The 20429-nt window shown below is 37.5% G+C and overlaps 1 protein-coding gene and 1 non-coding gene across 4 annotated transcripts in view; one reads left to right on the top strand and one right to left on the bottom strand.

The window, feature by feature from the left end:
• LOC124777974 (CBY1-interacting BAR domain-containing protein 1) overlaps positions 1-20429 on the bottom strand; it is a 195720-nt gene that overhangs the window by 91700 nt on the left and 83591 nt on the right. For all 3 annotated transcript variants that reach the window (XM_047253536.1, XM_047253538.1, XM_047253537.1), the window contains exon 4: positions 10145-10325. In XM_047253536.1, the coding sequence (XP_047109492.1) occupies positions 10145-10325 (181 nt within the window). The remainder of the gene's footprint in view (positions 1-10144; positions 10326-20429) is intronic.
• Positions 14430-14504, top strand: Trnas-cga. Its single transcript has one exon. It is a non-coding gene; the product is annotated as a tRNA-Ser (tRNA).

Here is a 20429-nt window from a genome sequence, read left to right as displayed (position 1 = left end):
ATTGAGCATTACATGAAAAATGGCCAGAATATGGAAAAAGGCAACACGTGATAACACACCATTGCATGCAGCAAAACAGATCAGGAAAGAGATTGAGGAATTCAGTTGGGAAATACTTGGGCATGCGGCTTATTCTCCAGACTTGGTCCCATCTGATTATCATCTCCATCCATCACTGTGACACTCTCTCGCTGAACAACACTTCAATTCATATGAAAATGTACAAAAATGGCTTGCTGGCTGGTTCGCTTCAAAATAACTTTTTTTTTTCATGGCATTTATAGCCTGCCGGAGAGGTGGGAGAAATGTATAAACAGCAGTGGAGATTATTTTGAATAAAATATTGTTTATCAGTTTTGAACAACAGATGTGTCATTATTGTACCAAACTCTAGTTTCATACTTCTACAAGTGGTAAATGTAGTTTCAATATTTTTTGTACTGCCATCCAAGTTTTACAATTCATTGTGGTCTATCTGTCAAAAACAGGATCATTGCCTCAGCAAATTGGTGACAAAGAATGTGTCTCCTGAACACCAGACAAGCACAGCCAAAATGTAACTTTTGGGAGGCATTACATTTCTGTTACTGGGAGCCACTGAGGTCCATCAGCCCCTACCATTTGTTCTTTCTTGGGCCTGGACCCAACCAGCTAGGATGTACTCCTCTTGTCACTTCTACATGACCTAAATCCATACTTTCAAAGTCAGTCTTCAGCACCATCACATCCTGGCCCTGTTCAGACCAGCTGACACATGGGTAGGCAACTTGGGCACACAGTATCGTAATATGTCCAGTAATAAACCATTACTTTTTAAAGAAATATTTTACATTCTCTTTTGGAACAGTGTTACCAACTTCTCAGTCTATTCCAACAGGTACACACCCTGTACATTTTCAAGACAAAGAGTGCAAACAAGGAAGGATATCATGTGTTCACGTACACTGGCCTTTCAAACCGCAACACCATAAAGGAGAACAAATAATATTTTACTTACATTTATAGTATAGTAAGAAGAATACATAATTAAATTTGTACATGATTTGGGGATATACAGGGGGAAAAATTTAATATGCAGAGGTGCCATCTCTGGCAGTAACAATGGCTCTAATCTGGCTGGGTGCGGGGCCAAACTGACCTTGGATGACAGACATAAGTGACATTCCAAACCACTTCAACTCTGTGACAAATCGTAGTGGGCAGCAGGTGTTGACATCTTAGTTTCTTGGTAACCCATAACTATATGATTTCAATGTGCAAGATCTGAAGAACATGCTGGCCAGGGCAACAAACTTCTCTGTATCAAAGTAGGTCAGGAAATCAATGGCAATATTCACTGTTGCATCATCTTGTTGAAAGACAATGTAACAACCCACCACTTTAACACATCAAAAATGTAATGGCTACTGTTCAAATTACTGACTATGCAAACCAGACAATTCCAGAATAAATTTCCACTCTGCAGTGGGGTATGTGCTAATATGAAACTTCGTGGAAGATTAAAACTGTATTCTGGACCAGTGCTTCCTTCCAAGAGTGCTAGTCCTGCAAATTTTGCAGGAGAACTGGAAGTAAAGCCATGAGGAAAAGTTGTGGGTCATGTTCAGGTAGCTCAGTTGGTAGAGAACTTACTTTTGACAGGCTTAGGTCTCAGGTTCATGTCCCAGCCCAGCATACAATTTTAACCTGCCAGGAACTTTCAAACCAAACCTTACCATTATGCTAGGTGCTGGGCCAGAGCAAGGGGGTAGTCAAAAAGTTTTACAAACTGAAACACTCATCCCATAGTACTGAGCTACACTACCAAGGGAACCAAACAAAATGTTGCAGCCAATATCCTCTTTATCAATGACATTACAGCTACCCCTCATATACACTCCACTTTATCAACAGGCTGCAACATTTAATTTTGATTCAGTACAATCATATTGTACTAGCAATGCAGTCGAGTTGTGACTACAGTGTAATCATCCAGAACAATGCAAATGTGCACCTCTGTTTCTGTGCCTATACTAGATGCTCTGAAGAAGGGTGTCTTTGAAAGACTAGCAATATTTTTCAATCTTATTTATGTGCCTATTAATTGCCCCATGACACTATTATATGGTAATTTGTTATTTCTGCCCCTTTCACTGCCAGTAAAAGCAGCAGCAAATATGAATTAGTGAATGAAACAAGAAACATGATTCGTATAGCAAGAAGTCTTTATGAAGGATCCAGGCTCATACTTAGCAGAATCGTGAAAAGGAGGTCAGTTAGTGACAAATACACATCCAAAATAAACAGTGCCATCAAACAAGAGTGTGATTGTCTCAGTGCTATCTTCATAGACCCAAACAAATTCCTGTGTGAAAATTGACTGGGAAAGGATGGCACACATTTAAATAGATTAGGTTTAGTAACCCTCACCAGAATGTATGCAGATGTTTGTAAAATCATTAGAAACAAGGGAAACTAACATTGTATAGTGGAGGTGAAAATTAGGAAATCTGATATCCACAAAAAACAGTGATAACAAAAAAGAATATAGGACAAAAACAAACATAGAATCAAGATATTCAATTACAAAAATAATGCAACAGAATATAGAATACATAAAAAATAAGGTAACCCAGTTAGAAATAATGCTAAATGAAGAAACTCCTGACACTCTAGCTCTGACAGAATATGGTCTAAATGAGCATGAAATGCTAAAGCTTACTGTTGCGAATTACAATGTAACAGCTAGTTCATGCAGGAGGAATAGTAAGAGTGGTGGAGCTGCTATACTAACCCATAACAATATAAACAGAAGCCATATAAACAGCCTTGACTTATGTAAAAAATACAACATTGAAAATGTAGTCGCAGTAACAGCCCAAAAAATAGTTTTAAGTAGTTCCTCACTGTATATCTTAAACATCAAAAAGACTGCCAAATGGGTGCAGAGAAACGTTCATTGAAAACATAGGAGAGCTCTTACATATCCTCCTAAACAAGAACTGTGCACTTGTACTAATAGGTGACCTAAACATAAACACATTGCAAGACACCAATGACAGTAGGGAGCTTCTAAGCACAATGAAAACATATGGCTTATACGATGCAATAGCTACTCCAACATGGATAACTGCAAACTCCTGTACTCAAATAGATCACATCTTCACAAATTTAAGGGACTTTCAGTATAAAACTGAAGTTATAGAAATGACCCTTTCAGACCATGATGCAATAAAAATATGTCTAAATCATATCACCACAAATGAAAAGACAAAAAATATGGCAAAAAAAGCATAAATGAACAAAACTTAACAGCCCTTAGGATAAAACTTGAAAAACAGGGATGGGAAATACTGAAAAAAGACTCTCCATCAGTGGATCATAAAGTGACTTATTTCATTGACACAACTCAATATTACATGCCCAGTAATAAAAACTAAAGCCAAAACCACAAATAAAAACAAAAATGGATAACAAAAGGCATTTTGGTCTCTAGGAACAAGATAAAAATGATGCACAGAATATATAAAACTAGCATTGATGAAAACTATAAAGAGTATGCTAAAGTACTGCAAGCAGCCTAACGACTAGAAGCGAAAAAGTACATAAATAGTGCTGATAATAAAAGCAAGGCTTGTTGGTCTATTACAAATACACTTTGCAAACCCTCCAACTCACAGGAACACAGCAAAATACAGTTAATGATCAGCAAAAAAACTATAACTGAACAGAATAAAATCATAAATCTCTTCAATGAGTATTTTGCCACAGTAGGCCAAAATCTAAAAGAAAAAACAAATAACAAAAAAAAGACAATAACACATGAAAAACATTTATTAATCCCCAAGGAAAATCAATGGTACTTTTCCCAGTGACAGAAGAACAAACATTAAAGATAATAAAAAACCTAAAACAAACAAAGTCATGTGGAATTAACAGCATATCAAGTATAGAAATTAAACACTGAATGTAGGAACTCAAGAAACCTCTTGCACAACTAATCAATTCATCATTCCTAGAAGGAACTTTTCCAAAGGCTTAAAGACAGCACTGATAAAACCAATACAAAAAAAGGGGAATGAATACAATCCAGAAAATTATGGGCCTATAGCTCTTTACCAGGCATATAAAAAATGTTTGAATGAGGTTATGCACAGAGAGTCATTGCTTTTCTGATGAAATATGAAATAATCAACAAGAATCAGTTTGGCTTCCAGAAAGATAAATGCACCATAGCTGCAATAATAGATCTCATCGAAAATGTCATAACGAACTTGGACTCCAAAAATAAATAAGTAGAAGTATTTACGGCTCTAACAAAGTCATTTGACTGTGTAGACCACAAAACTTTAGTAGAAATACTAGGAGTATATAGCATAAGAGGAAATGCAGGAGACTGGATTCTCTCATACCTGACAAACAGGAGCCAACATACTGAAATTACAAAAACTACTGCTGAAAAAATAAGAGCTAAAACAAGAATTTTACACTTCTCTGTGCCACAAGGCTCCATTCTTGGCCCAATACTCATCATTCCATATACAAATCACATCCCAAATATGATTATGTATGGTAGTATAGTTACCTATGCAGATGACACAACTCTTCTGTTCAAGGATAAAGACACAGAAAAGTTATTAATGAATGCCAAATTACTGAATTAAACCTGCACAACAATATTACTAACACACTTTGTGTAAACTTCAGACTTCGAAACTGTCACAGTGAAGATATCAATATATGCATAGATGAGTGCATAGCAGGTAACACCAAATATACAAAATTCCTTGGGATAATTATCGATCAAAATGTAAACTGGGATAACAATGTAGAATGTATAAGGGGGAAACTCAGTGCAAACCTATATGTGCTGCACAAACTCAGCTACCTAAAAGATACAGGCATTATGAAAACAATATACTATGCATTAATTCATACAACATAAAGTTATGATGTAATTTTGTGGGGAGGTACCACAAAAACAATCATTAATAAAGTACTTAAATTACAGAAAAGAGCCATAAGAATGATAGCCAACCTTAAATGGAAAGATTCATGTAAACTAGCATTTAAAGCTCTCAAAATACTAATATTACCCAGTATATACCTATACGAACTCCTCTGTTGGACAAAATTCAAATATTCTGCAAATACTAGAGATAAGAACACACAACACAACCATGACACAAGAAAATGGAACCTCTTCCATGAGCCTACACACAAGGCCACAAAATACAAAAAAAGCCATCATATGCTGGACCAAAAGCCCTTGAAAAACTACCTTCATTCTTGAGAGAAATAAACAGTAAAATATTTTCAAAAAAGTCTCAAAAATTTTCTATTTGAAAACTGTTATTACAGTGTTAATGAATTTATGTGCACTACAGCTCAAAACAACTGAAATGCCATTATTGTATCAAAAGAAAAATTGTAAAAATCTAATTTAATATTACATAGCCTTAGCATAATTTTGTAATAAATTATATTTTTTTGTTAAACAGTTGTTGTTGTGGTCTTCAGTCCTGAGACCGGTTTGATGCAGCTCTCCATGCTACTCTATCCTGTGCAAGCTTCTTCATCTCCCAGTACTTACTGCAACTTACATCCTTCTGAATCTGCTTAGTGTATTCATTTCTTGGTCTCCCTTTACGATTTTTACCCTCCACGCTGCCCTCCAATGCTAAATCTGTGATCCCTTGATGCCTCAGAACATGTCCTGCCAACTGGTCCCTTCTTCTTGTCAAGTTGTGCCACAAACTCCTCTTCTCCCCAATTCTATTCAATACCTCCTCATTAGTAATGTGATCTACCCATCTAATCTTCAGCATTCTTCTGTAGCACCACATTTCGAAAGCTTCTATTCTCTTCTTGTCCAAACTATTTATTGTCCATGTTTCACTTCCATACATGCCTACACTCCATACAAATACTTTCAGAAACGACTTCCTGACACTTAAATCTACACTCGATGTTAACAAATTTCTCTTCTTCAGAAACGCTTTCCTTGCCATTGCCAGTCTACATTTTATATCTTCTCTACTTTGACCATCATTATTTATTTTGTTCCCCAAATAGCAAAACTCCTTTACTACTTTAAGTGTATCATTTCCTAATCTAATTCCCTCAGCATCACCCAACTTAATTCGAACACATTCCATTATCCTCAATTTGCTTTTGTTGGTGTTCATCTTATATCCTCCTTTCAAGACACTGTCCATTCTGTTCAGCTGCTCTTCCAAGTCCTTTGCTGTCTCTGACAGAATTACAAAGTCATCATCGAACCTCAAAGTTTTTATTTCTTCTCCATGGATTTTAATACCTACTCCGAATTTTTCTTTTGTTTCCTTTACTGCTTGCTCAATATACAGATTGAATAACATCGGGGAGAGTCTACAACCCTGTCTCACTCCCTTCCCAACCACTGCTTCCCTTTCATGCCCCTCGACTGTTATAACTGCCATCTGATTTCTGTACAAATTGTAAATAGCCTTTCGCAACCTGTATTTTACCCCTGCTACCTTCAGAATTTGAAAGAGAGTATTCCAGTCAACATTGTCAAAAGCTTTCTTTAAGTCAACAAATGCTAGAAATGTAGGTTTGCCTTTCCTTAATATTTCTTCTAAGATACGTCATAAGGTCAGTATTGCCTCACGTGTTCCAATACTTCTACAGAATCCAAACTGATCTTCCCCGAGGTCGGCTACTACGAGTTTTTCCATTTGTCTGTAAAGAATTTCAATTAGTATTTTGCAGCTGTGACTTATTAAACTGATAGTTCGGTAATGTTCACATCTGTCAACACCTGCTTTCTTTGGGATTGGAATTATTGTATTCTTCTTGAAGTGTGAGGGTATTTCGCCATTCTCATACATCTTGCTCACCAGACGGTAGAGTTTTGTCAGGACTGGCTCTCCCAAGGCTGTCAGTAGTTCTAATGGAATGTTGTCTATTCCTGGGGCCTTGTTTTGTCTTAGGTCTTTCAGTGCTCTGTCAAACTCTTCATGCAGTATCGTATCTCCTATTTCATCTTCATCTACATCCTCTTCCATTTCCATAATATTGTTCTCAAGTACATCACCCTTGAATAGTCCCTCTGTATACTCCTTGCACCATTCTGCTTTCCCTTCTTTGCTTAGAACTGGGTTTCCATCTGAGCTCATGATATTCATATGAGTGGCTCTCTTTTCTCCAATGGTCTCTTTAAGTTTCCTGTAGGCATTATCTATCTTACCCCTAGTGAGATGAGCCTCTATATCCTTACATTTGTCCTCTAGCCATCCCTGCTTAGCCATTTTTCACTTCCTGTCCATCTCATTTTTGAGATGTTTGTATTCCTTTTTGCCCGCTTCATCTACTGCATTTTTATATTTTCTCATTTCATCAATTAAATTCAATATTTCTTCTGTTACCCAAGGCTTTCTTCTAGCCCTCGTCTTTTTACCTACTTGATCCTCTGCTGCCTTCACTACTTCATCCCTCAGAGCTACCCATTCTTCTTCTACTGTATTTCTTTCCCCCATTCCTGTCAATTGTTCCCTTATGCTCTCCCTGAAACTCTGTACAGCTTCTGGTGTAGTCAGTTTATCCAGGTCCCATCTCCTTAAATTCCCACCTTTTTGCAGTTTCTTCAGTTTTAATCTACACTTCATGACCAATAGATTGTGGTGAGAGTCCACATCTGCCCCTGGAAATGTCTTACAATTTAAAATCTGGTTCCTAAATCTCTGTCTTACCATTATATAATCTATCTGATACCTTCTAGTATCTCCAGGCTTCTTCCATGTATACAACCTTCTTTCATGATTCTTGAACCAAGTATTAACTATAATTAAGTTATGCTCTGTGCAAAATTCTTACCCCCAATCCATATTCACCTACTATGTTTTCTTCTCTTCCTTTTCCTACTCTCGAATTCCAGTCACCCATGACTATTAAATTTTCATCTCCGTTCACTACCTGAATAATTTCTTTTATCTCATCATACATTTCATCGATTTCTTCATCATCTGCAGAGCTAGTTGGCATATAAACTTGTACTACTGTAGTAGGCATGGGCTTCATGTCTGTCTTGGCCACAATAATACGTTCACTAGGCTGTTTGTAGTAGCTTACTCGCACTCCTATTTTTTTATTCATTATTAAACCTGCTCCTGCATTACCCCTATTTGATTTTGTATTTATAGCCCTGTATTGACTTGACCAAAAGTCTTGTTCCTCCTGCCACCGAACTATACTAATTCCCACTATATCTAACTTTAACCTATCCATTTCCCTTTTTAAATTTTCTAACCTACCTGCCCGATTAAGAGATCTGACATTCCATGCTCCGATCCATAGTTTTCTCTCTCCTGATAACGACGTCCTCTTGAGTAGACCCCGCCCGGAGATCCGAATCGGAGACTATTTTATCTCCAGAATATTGTACGCAAGAGGACGCCATCATCATTTAACCATACAGTAAAGCTGCATGCCCTCGAGAAAAATTATGGCTGTAGTTTCCCCTTGCTTTCAGCCGTTCGCAGCACCAGCACAGCAAGGCCGTTTTGATTAGTGTTACAAGGTCAAATCAGTTAATCATCCAGACTGTTGCCCCTGCAACTACTGAAAAGGCTGCTGCCCCTCTTCAGGTACCACACGTTTGTCTGGCCTCTCAACAGATACCCCACCGTTGTGGTTGCACCTATGGTATGGCCATCTGTATCGCTGAGGCCCGCAAGCCTCCCCACCAACGGCAAGGTCCATGGTTCATGGGTGTAGATGTTAAACAGTAGACAGTAAAAACTATGTACCTGTTGGTGCATGAAATGAAAATATATCTTCATCTATACAACGTACTTTGCCAAAGGAGAAATAAATAAATTTATACTTATAAATAAAATAGAAAGAAACATTCCACATGGGAAAAATATATTAAAAACAAAGATTCCATGACTTACCAAATGGGAAAGCACTGGTAGATAGACACAATAATAAAACACGCAAACACACACACAAAATTTCAAGCTTTCGCAACCAACGGTTGCTTCGTCAGGAAAGAGGGAAGGAGAGGGAAAGACGAAAGGATGTGGGTTTTAAGGGAGAGGGTAAGGAGTCATTCCAATCCTGGGAGCGGAAAGACTTACCTTAGGGGGAAAAAAGGACAGGTATACACTCGCACACACACACACACACATATCCATCCACACATATACAGACACAAGCAGACATATTTAAAGGCAGAGAGTTTCTTTGTCTTTTGATTGAAGCAGGTTCTTCTGCAATATGTAATTCAATGATAAATTGTGTGTATAAAATAATAAATTGTGTGTATAAAATATATATATATATATATATATATATATATATATATATATATATATATATATATATATATATATATATATATATATATATATATATATATATATATATATATATTTATTTATTTATTATGAATTTATATGTATAATGAAGTCATCCATACAAAGAAATTTGTTTATGGATGAATAATTAAATAAATAAATAATTAATAAAACTTTTCAGATGATGGGGAAATTTTGTGCGTTATGTGTGTGGGGAGTGGGGTGGGGGGTGAGGGTGGGGGGTTAGAGGAGAGAGAGAGAGAGGGGGAGAGAGAGAGAGAGAGAGAGAGAGAGAGAGAGAGAGAAGACTGAGTTCATGGTCCAGTTCTTACTTATACACCCAGCTACTCCTCAGTGTCTTCACATCATGAGGAGACACTTTCATTTAAAGTTTGCAACTAGCCAGTATTTTATTTTCCCACTTTTTTCTTTCACATACTTTAGATTTAGCACCAAAGAAGGCAAGGATTCAAAGAACTGAAGCTCCAATAATTACATTTCTATCCTGTAGTTACAGCAAAAAAGACTCCCAAACCAAAGCTCTCATAATGACATTTCCATCCTGGAATCAGAGTAAAAGGATACTCAAAATTTGTAACAATACTTTCCTATGTGTATGTATTCTGGGCTATAGCTTTCTATTCCTATCTTCCTCCTTCTTTAAAATGTCAGAATCTAAAGACTCTGGAGTGAATGTGCAACAGAATAGCTTCTGATTGTAATTAACTGTCAAATTCCTTGAGTTTTCATTGTTATCACATACATAATGACAATACTTATTTCTAGTGTGTCTTGTCTTGAAGTATTTTGCGTAGAAAGGATACAATCTGTTGTCTATTGTGTGGATTTCTCTCCCTTACACGATCTAATTGTTTTCTTCTTGCTAGTTCTCGATCTCTGACAGAAAGTGAATTCTTCACAGTTTCTTTTGCATGTTTGCATATTCCATCATATGCCGACAGTTCTTCAACTACTTTCTTTTCCAGGCGTTTGACCTTTGCATCTCTGTGGATAAATAGTAACAAATTACTCATAAAGATAAAAACTTCAAGCAATATACATTCTGTGATGATTTTCTGGACCTCAGAAACACTTACAACAAATTAAAATTTGTGAAAATTAAGTACAAGGGCTATTCATAAATTAAAATCCAACTTCTTATTATAAATAAAGAAACACTTGTAGCTTTGTGGCACTTGTGTGGTTGGAAAAAGAGACTTCGTTGGTCATGTAGCACCAGTCAGCTCTCTGTTTTGTTGGTCAGTGTGTAAGTAGCAAGCTACTGAAATGGACTGTGTTGCTGTCTCCCATCATTTGTGAGGTATGTTCTATGATTTGCTTCCTGTAAGCAGAAGGAGTCGAGGCCATCAAGATTCTTCATCTACTGGGTCACATTTATGGGTATGGATGATGCTGTTGTAAGGAAATGGTGAAGAAAATTCATGGCTGGTGACACAAATGTGCATGATGACAGCAGATATGACATGAACTTGTGCAACATGTTGATGAAATTGTGCAACCGAGATGTTCATTTTCAGTTTCTGAACTGTCTGAACACGTGTCTCAGGTTTCAAGGACAACCCTTTTTAAGAGTCACAGAAAGGTTAGGTTACTGTGTTTTGTGCACTTTGGGTACCAAAACGTTAAACCAATGTTCACAAAACTGAAAGAATGTGTCTGGGCTTAACATTCCTTGAATGTTAGCATGAAGAGGGGGGAGAATTTCTGAACAGAACTGTTGCAAGCAAAATTTGTGACATGTATACGTGTCAGAAGAGTTTTAGATACTGACATATGCTAATGCACAATGTAAGTAATGTGTTATTTTTATTTTATAATTGCCTCGTGCATGGCATCTACATCTACATCTACACTCCACAAGCCACTTTAAGGTGTGTGGCATGGGGTACTTTGGGTACCAGTGTAATTTACACCTTTCTTGATTTAGTCACATATGGTTTACGCAAAGAACTTCTGTTGGTAAGCCTCTGTTTGGGCTCGAATCTCTAATTTTATCTTTATGGTCTTTTTGTGTGACATGCTTAGGAGGAAATAATATATTAGTTGACTCTTCTAGGAATGTATGCTCTTAGAATTTTAAGAGTAGACCATACCACAGTACAGAATGGCTCTCTTGCAGTGCCTGTCACTGAAGTTGACTGACCATCTCCGTGACCCTTTTGTGTTTACTTAATGACCCTATAACAAAACATGCTGTTCTTCTTTGGATCTTCTCTATTTACTGTATCAACCCTATCTGGAATGGATCCCAAACTGATGAGCAATGTTCTAGTACTGGTCGAATGGGTATTTTGTAAGCTACTTCCTTTGTTGACGGACTACATTTCCTGAAAATTCTTTCAATGAATCTCAGTCTGGCACCTGCCTTACCTGCAATTACTTTTATGTGATCATTCCACTTCATATCACTCTGTACACATACTCCTGCATATTTTATGGAAGGAGCTGCTTCCAGTGATTGTTCTGCAGCTTTGTAATAATAGATTAATGGATCCTTCTGTCTATGTATTCAAAATATGTTTCATTTGTTTATGCTGAGGGTCAACTGCCACTCCCAGTACCAAGCATAAATTCTCTGTAGGTCTTCCTCGATTTTGCTACAGTTTTCTAGCATCACAACTTTCCTGTATACACGAGCATCATCTGCAAAAAGCCTCATGGAACTTCTAACATTATGTATTGGGTCATATATATATATATATATATATATATATATATATATGCCTCGTGCATGGCATCTACATCTACATCTACACTCCACAAGCCACTTTAAGGTTTGTGGCATGGGGTACTTTGGGTACCAGTGTAATTTACACCTTTCTTGATTTAGTCACATATGGTTTACGCAAAGAACTTCTGTTGGTAAGCCTCTGTTTGGGCTCGAATCTCTAATTTTATCTTAATGGTCTTTTTGTGTGACATGCTTAGGAGGAAATAATATGTGTATGTTTGTGTTTGTTTGTGTGTCTATCGACCTGCCAGCACTTTTGTTCGGTAAGTTTGTTTTTTTTATATATATATATAATCTCTAATTTTATCTTAATGGTCTTTTTGTGTGACATGCTTAGGAGGAAATAATATGTGTATGTTTGTGTTTGTTTGTGTGTCTATCGACCTGCCAGCACTTTTGTTCGGTAAGTTTGTTTTTTTTATATATATATATATATATATATATATATATATATATATATATATATATATATATATATATATATATATATATATATATATAATGAAAATTAATGGTCCTAAAACACTCCCTGGGGCATGCCTGAAGTTACTTTTACATCTGAAAAATTCTCCCCATTCTGACTGACATGCTCTATTCTATTTACTTGAAATTCTTCAGTCCAATCACTCAGTCAGTCTGATATTCCATACCTCATATTTTGTCAATTAGGTGGCAGTGAGACCTGTATCAAATGCCTTCTGGAAGTCAAGGTATGTAGTATCTGCCTGGACATCCATGTCTACTGCTTTCTGTTTGTTGTGGATGAACAAAGTAAGCTGGTGGGTTTCACACAGTCATTGTTCTCAAAACCCTTGGAGGTTCCTACAGAGGAGAGTTTCGGTCTCCAGAAAAGCCACAGTACATGAGCATAAAACATGTTCCAAAATTCTACAACAGACTGGCATAAGAGATATAGGCCTATAATTTCCCTTCTTGAAAATGGGAATGACTTATGCTTTTTTCCAATCGTTAGGAATGCTTCTCTCCTCTATAGACATATGGAACACTGCTGCTAGCAAAAAGGCAAGTTTATTTGCATACTCTGTGTAAAATCGAACTGATATCAAGACATCAGGTCCAGTGATTTTTCCTCTGGTGAGTGATTTCAATTGCTTTTCTATCCCTTGGCAACTTATTTCAATATTTGTCATTTTGTCATTCATGGTGATATAGAGGAGAAATTACAGTGTGATCTTCCTCTATGAAACAGTTTTGAAAAATGACATTTAGTATTTCAGCCTTTTCATTTTCAATGCCATTATGGTCACAGTGTGTCTGGACAGATGGCTTCGATCCATTTACTGATTTAACGTAAGACCAGAACTTCTTAGGATTTTTTGTCAAGTTAGCACCATTCTATATGTACACTCTATGTTTTTTTAATTTTTATGTTTTACACTATACTACCTTATAATGACCACACAGCTAAAATAAACATCTTTTACAATCAAAGGTAACTTTGGTGTCATTTACAACAAGGTGTCAAAAAGTAGAAAAATTAGATGATGACAATAATATATACTACTCAGAGGTGGGGAAGACCCTAAACAGCAAGCATCATGAAAGTGATCTAGGGCCGCTACTGTTCTTAGTATATATTAATGACCTACCTGATAAACTCCAACAGAAGGTCGCCCTAATTGTGGATAACACGAATATTTTAATAAGGGGCTGGATCTGGAAGAAGCTACACATTGTTCTGCAAGCATTGTGAGCTTTAAAAACAATTTTTAAAAAACCATACAGAGTTAATGCAAAATATCAGTGAGAACAAAGCTTTCTGTAAAATTTCTGAGACTTCACCTCAGTGATAAATTAACATGGGCAAATCAATCAGTAGCATAAGCAGTAAATTAAATTCAGTCTGCTAAGCATTACTAAAGTTAGCCAAAACTGTTAGTATTGAAATTGGGGCAATGATTTATTTGCATGTCATGAGAATATCAAGATGTACACGTGTACTGTCTGACATGCTCAGTTTTGTTATTTCTGCCATAATAATTTGAGTCTAGTGCATTAACTTTCAGTTTCCTTTAATGAACACTCTTTTTTGCACAAGTGAAGAATAAAAAGCTAATCCTGTATGTTGTAAAGCTATGAGGATTTATTTATATAAGTAACCTAAGAGGCCACATAAGGCTGATCCTGTCTAGAAACTTTCATGCCTTCCCATGAACAACATTTTTGACAAATGGCGGAAATATTCGTGGAAATAAAGAAGTATGCACGAAGATTGTTCCACTCTATCACTGGCAAAATCAAGAGTCTTCTGCGAGAGAGGAAAGCTTCTGTAAAGTTTGGAAGGTAGGAGATGAGGTACTGGCAGAAGTAAAAGTGTGAGGATGGGGCATGAGTCGTGCTTGGGTAGCTCAGTTGGTAGAGCAATTGCCCGCGAAAGGCAAAGGTCCCGAGTTCAAGTCTCGGTCCGGCAATCACTTTTAATCTGCCAGGAAGTTTCATAACAGCGCACACTCCCCTGCAGAGTGAAAATCTCATTCTACTAATTTTCTGATTGTTCTTGTTGTTGTTGTCTTCAGCCCTGAGACTAGCTTGATGCAGTTCTCCATGCTGCTCTATCCTGTGCAAGCTTCTTCACCTCCCAGTACGTACTGCAAGCTACATCCTTCTGAATCTGCTTAGTGTATTCATCTCTTGGTCTCCCTCTACGATTTTTACCCTCCACACTGCCCTCCAATGCTAAATTTGTGATCCCTTGATGCCTCAGAACATGTCCTACCAACCGGTCCCTTCTTCTTGTCAAGTTGTGCCACAAACTCCTCTTCTCCCCAATTCTATTCAATACCTCCTCATTAGTAATGTGATCTACCCATCTAATCTTCAGCATTCTTCTGTAGCACCACATTTCGAAAGCTTCTATTCTCTTCTTGTCCAAACTATTTATTGTCCATGTTTCACTTCCATACATGCCTACACTCCATACAAATACTTTCAGAAACGACTTCCTGACACTTAAATCTACACTCGATGTTAACAAATTTCTCTTCTTCAGAAATGCTTTCCTTGCCATTGCCAGTCTACATTTTATATCCTCTCTACTTCGACCATCATCAGTTATTTTGCTCCTTTGCTCCCCAAATAGCAAAACTCCTTTACTACTTTAAGTGTCTCATTTCCTAATCTAATTCCCTCAGCATCACCCGACTTAATTCGAACACATTCCATTATTCTCGTTTTGCTTTTGTTGATGTTCATCTTATATCCTCCTTTCAAAACACTGTCCATTCCATTCAACTGCTCTTCCAAGTCCTTTGCTGTCCCTGACAGAATTACAATGTCATAGGCGAACCTCAACGTTTTTATTTCTTCTCCATGGAATTTAATAGCTACTCCGAATTTTTCTTTTGTTTCCTTTACCGCTTGCTCAATATACAGATTGAATAACATCAGGTACAGGCTACAACCCTGTCTCACTCCCTTCCCAACCGCTGCTTCCCTTTCATGCCCCTCGACTCTTATAACTGCCATCTGGTTTCTGTACAAGTTGTAAATAGCCTTTCGCTCCCTGTATTTTATCGCTGCCACCTTTAGAATTTGAAAGAGAGTATTCCAGTCAACATTGTCAAAAGTTTTCTCTAAGTCTACAAATGCTAGAAATGTAGGTTTGCCTTTCCTTAATCTATTTTCTAAGATAAGTCATAGGGTCAGTATTGACTCATCAAAATATCAATTTTCTGATTATTGGAATGTAAATCATGATGCATCCAAAATAATAAAATAGAAGTAACTGTCATTAAATTTTGGTAAACAAAATATTTGCAAGTAAAATTACACATAAGGTAATTAGTCATAAACTGTAAAAGAACACGTAATACAATGTACAATGGCATCTCTGTATTATGCCATAACCTGTTCTACATATATATTAAATTGTAGGGAACACTATGCAGATGTCATTTTACAATCAAAATGTCAAGGACTATATACAACGATACAACATGTATCAACTGTAATACATCAAATGGCTGAAAAAAGCAAAAAATAGTGTCCCATTTAGTGCATTAGATGTTTATAAATCCTAAATGTGGAGAACTTTGAAATCCGGAAATATCATCTAATGTCGCAACACCTTTTTCATCGCATAATCTTGACTGATACATAATGAGCCTTACTGTGTTAATATGTCATGGTACACCTTCTGCATGCCATCTTTGCCTCTAGAGAAGGGTGTGCCATTTTGATGTAAGTAAATACCAGTGTAAGAAGTGACTCAGCCAGCAGCATGCGGCAGAGCAGGAAGGGCTCTTCCTGCATGCCTTGTTGTCATTTTGTCATTTGAGCCATGCTATTTCTCTGTCAGAAAACTGAGCTTCAGTATCCCCACTTGGAGCTTCATGTGCAAGAATAAGTTTTCATCCTGGCAGCTCCAGAGGACACAAGGGAGACCAAATCTATTCCTAATGCAGAAGTCAGTGGTTGCAGTGCCTTGGTTAAGGGGGAAGCATGACATCTTAAATCGAAGGTGAGGTACCTTAGTTCAGACGAGTGAATTGGTTTGCTTATTGTACTAGCATAAACTTATTTTCAGTAACTAAGACATACTGTGTTTTTACATTCTTATATATGAAAGCTTTGTGGAGTCTGGTTTAAGTTACCTCATTTGTTGCTGTGAATGGCTTTGATGCTTGTTAGTTAACTTGTTAATTCTGGGAGAAAAGGATTCATGCAAATTTTGTGGTATTTAAGACATAGTCTGCTAATGTAATCAAAGTTCCTTTACCAACCATGTACATAAATTCAAATCTTGTTGATTTTGCATCCTGCGTGGCAGATCTTTGCTACCATTATGCCATCGACCATTGTTTTTAAACTGAACAGCGATTCGCTGGAAAATCTTCTTATCTCCTTGTTCAGATTTTGGTATGTGTTAAATAATAAGGCCCCAACTGTCTTTTCTATTAATACTGTAGGATTTGGTTTCTGCCCCTTTATTGGTACATGGATGTGTAATCATGCTCATAGCCATATGGTGTTCAGTTCCATGATTGAGAGGTTAACCATCATTTATAATTTAATTATTTGTTGAACTTAAAGATCCTTTCCCTTGCCAGGTAATACTAGCAGTTACTAGCGTCATGCACAGAATTGTCCCAATTATGTGGGAGATGTCCATATCTGATTTATGCTGAGTAACTCTCCTGGGTGCAGCCACTTGGACTCTGAGGTCACGGGTTGCGCTGCCTCTTGATCAACAATAAATACTCACATGGTGAAAATAAAATAAAAAAAAGGTTGACACAACATTGCACCTCTCTCTCTCTTTTTTTTTTTTTTTTTTTTTTTTTTTTTTTTTTTTTTTTTTTTTTGGGGGGGGGGGAATGCGTGTGTCTCCTTTTTGGGGGATTGAATGTGAATTTTAAGGCCATCATCTTAGTAAGTTTTCATTAGTTTGGTCAGTAGTGTTGTGGAACATTCTATGATGCCAAGCAATTGTAAATCATTAAATAGGCTGTCAGAAAATATGATAAAGTGAATTGCTAAATAGTTTGGGACACAACTCCTTCTTGTAGTTGCCATTTTGAAGCATAGATGCTGTATTTAATTTTTGCATAAGCTTCTACAAATAATAATAATAATAACAATAATAATAATAATAATTTGTGGCCTAATAATTACATGGTATCTCATTATAAGAACTGACACCTAGTGATAAGGGGTTGATTCTCAAGGAACTGCAACACATTTCGTTGCCTCTGTGATGTAAGGTGTTGAAAGTATTTGCTTCCATAGCTGTGATAGTTACACACAAAGCTCATTTGTTGTCTTAGAACTACACATTTTCATAACCATACACAACATTTTGGGTTACCTATGTCTTTAACAGTGCAATGTGCATCAGTGTGACAGAGTATTACAGTCTGACTTGAATGCAAACTAAACACTGCAGCACATGTTCGGGGATGTGCACAGTTTTGAAATGCAATTACTTTGAGACTTCTTGTTGTTGTTCTTAATGTGTTTTTAATTAGTTGTCGAAAACTTACATGTAAATTTTTCTTAATTGGTTTCATTGAACTTTAAGCATACATTGTTCAATAAATATTCTGGTCACGAATGATGCTCAGCCCTTGCTTGGGTTTAGTCCTCCCCCTCCTAGACAACATCACGCAATAGCTGTGTATCATTGTGGTAGCAGAGTGTGGCTGTCTTTGGGTGGAGAAGATATCTACAGCATTGGACATTATTTGTACAATTTTTTTGCATAATTAATTGTTGCAACTAGATGAGTTTGTTGCTTTTTTTTGGTTCTGGTGCTGCAGGTCCATTGCTTTCCGATTGGAGCCCCAAGTTGTGATTGGAGGGGGGTTGTTTGAGAAAGGAGCAGCCTCAGTATAAATGTAAGATCCAAAACCTTTTAGATGATGGGGACGTTTTTTGAGTTATCAGCACGACTGTGGGCGACGGCGGGTGTTTCGTTGCAGGTAACAGTGGAGCTGATTTAGCAGGTAAGCATTGCCACGCAGTACTGTGCTGCTTCCCTACCTGAACTCAAGGAAAACTTGAACCTTTCAAAAGATAGTGTTCCTTCATATTATCAGATTTATCATAAGCATGCTCATATTTTGCACTGGCTGTGGAGGATACTCGATCTTGTCGCAGTTGCTACTGATCCCAAATTTCAATCTGTTATCAAGCACCTGCATAGCAAAATACTTAGCTTACAAATAGGTTTGAGTAACTTAGAGTGAGGCAGCAGCCATGTTGGTGGGGAGATAGATTCTGAGGTTGTCGAAAGGAGTGTAGTTCTTCCAGGAGCCTGAAGTCAGGAGGTGGAGGATGCACAAGTGCCCTTCCCCAAGTTAACTAATCCTTTTTTGCAGGTGTTTCTTGGGGTAGAGCAGCTCAGTCTCATGGCCCAGAAGGAACTAGTTGAGTTTTTGTGGTTTATCATGAAGTTACAGGTGCAAGTTAGTGTTTTCCAGCTATTATGGACAACTGTTTTTGGTTCCTATACCTGTCATGTCAAGGATACTTGTCAGAGATAACTGGGAAGGTCCTTGTCAACAGGGCGTCCATAAAGGAGTTGTGCATGTGTACTCAGAGAGCATCTCTCAACCAGAGGCAAAAGTAACATTGTTAATGAACATTTATGTCACGTTCAGGATACTAAATAGAGTTTGGCTAAGTATGTAAGAGAGGTGTGTGCTGCTGCTGTAGCCCCTGATTTGCAACTCCCTGAGCAGGAAATTGTTGCCATTACCCTGCAAAGCATTAAGCTAGTTTTGTTTGTGAAGCGACCAAGGACTTACTGTGATTTGAATTATTTTGCCATGCTTGTGGAAATAGTTAAGCAAGCGGATCAGAGAAGTGGAGAAGCCAGGGCAGTACTTTTAACACACATGGACTCCAATCCAGAGGTTCCCTCTTTTAGTAAAAAACACAATATTAGAGGAAACTGCAACTGTTGCAGCTGCCAGCCTGGCCATCTTGCCTGCCAGTGCTGGGCTGATGTCAAATGTGCTCAGAACAGCTGATGCTAGAGGAGCAGACAATGGGGGGATGTCCTCTGTCATGTCTGTTCACTGCAAGACATTGAAAGCTGTAACTACTAATCTTCTTTCCTTCTTGTGTACTTATGTTAACAATGGTTGATTCGCGTAGCAGCGTTTCCTCGATGAGCCAACAGTGGTACGTTACGTATCGCCACATTTATAAGTTTCTGGATTTGCATTCAGTGGGTTTTTCCTGCAGAGCTGTTAATGGTGGAGCCGTTCCTGTATTGGGATGTGTATGGATTTTCTGTTGTGTTCGTGGTCTTTACAGTTCTGTAAAGACTTTGGTCATGAAGGGTCTGCATACTGATCTTCCATTAGGTTGTAATTTTGTCAACAAGACAGGGCTTGTGTTGAATTATGCACTTAAAAGGTTCTACTCCGGTTTCTGCCTGGAGGTGAAGTTTCCTATAGCAACCACAGAAGTGTGAACAAGGGAGGGTATTTTGATGTGGGGTGTTTGGAACATGAACATGCTTGGGCTCTTCTTAAGATGTTGCATGATTTCCCTGAGGTTCCAAGCAACAAACTGAGTGTTACCAATTGTATAGAGTATTAGATTTTGTTGGCTGATCAGGTTCCAATTACGCAGTCGCCTTATCCATTGTCACCTCCTAGAATGAAAATATTGTGGGAGCTGATGAATAAGACGCTCACAGAAGACGTTATACAGCTGTCCACCTCACTGTATGCCTCACCAATATTCCTAGTTCTGAAGACTAATGGAGGGGCTTAGAGCAGTTGTTGATTATCAAATTCTTAACCACAAGGTGATCATGGAGTCTATACCCCTTCCCAATTCACATGGGTGTTTCTTGTGGTTTTTGAAGGCCCGTTATTTTTTGG

The sequence above is a fragment of the Schistocerca piceifrons genome, chromosome 2 (assembly GCF_021461385.2).
Source record: "Schistocerca piceifrons isolate TAMUIC-IGC-003096 chromosome 2, iqSchPice1.1, whole genome shotgun sequence".
Lineage (NCBI taxonomy): Eukaryota > Metazoa > Arthropoda > Insecta > Orthoptera > Acrididae > Schistocerca > Schistocerca piceifrons.
Note: the sequence above shows the minus strand (reverse complement) of the source record. Positions and strands in the feature narration are given on the sequence as shown.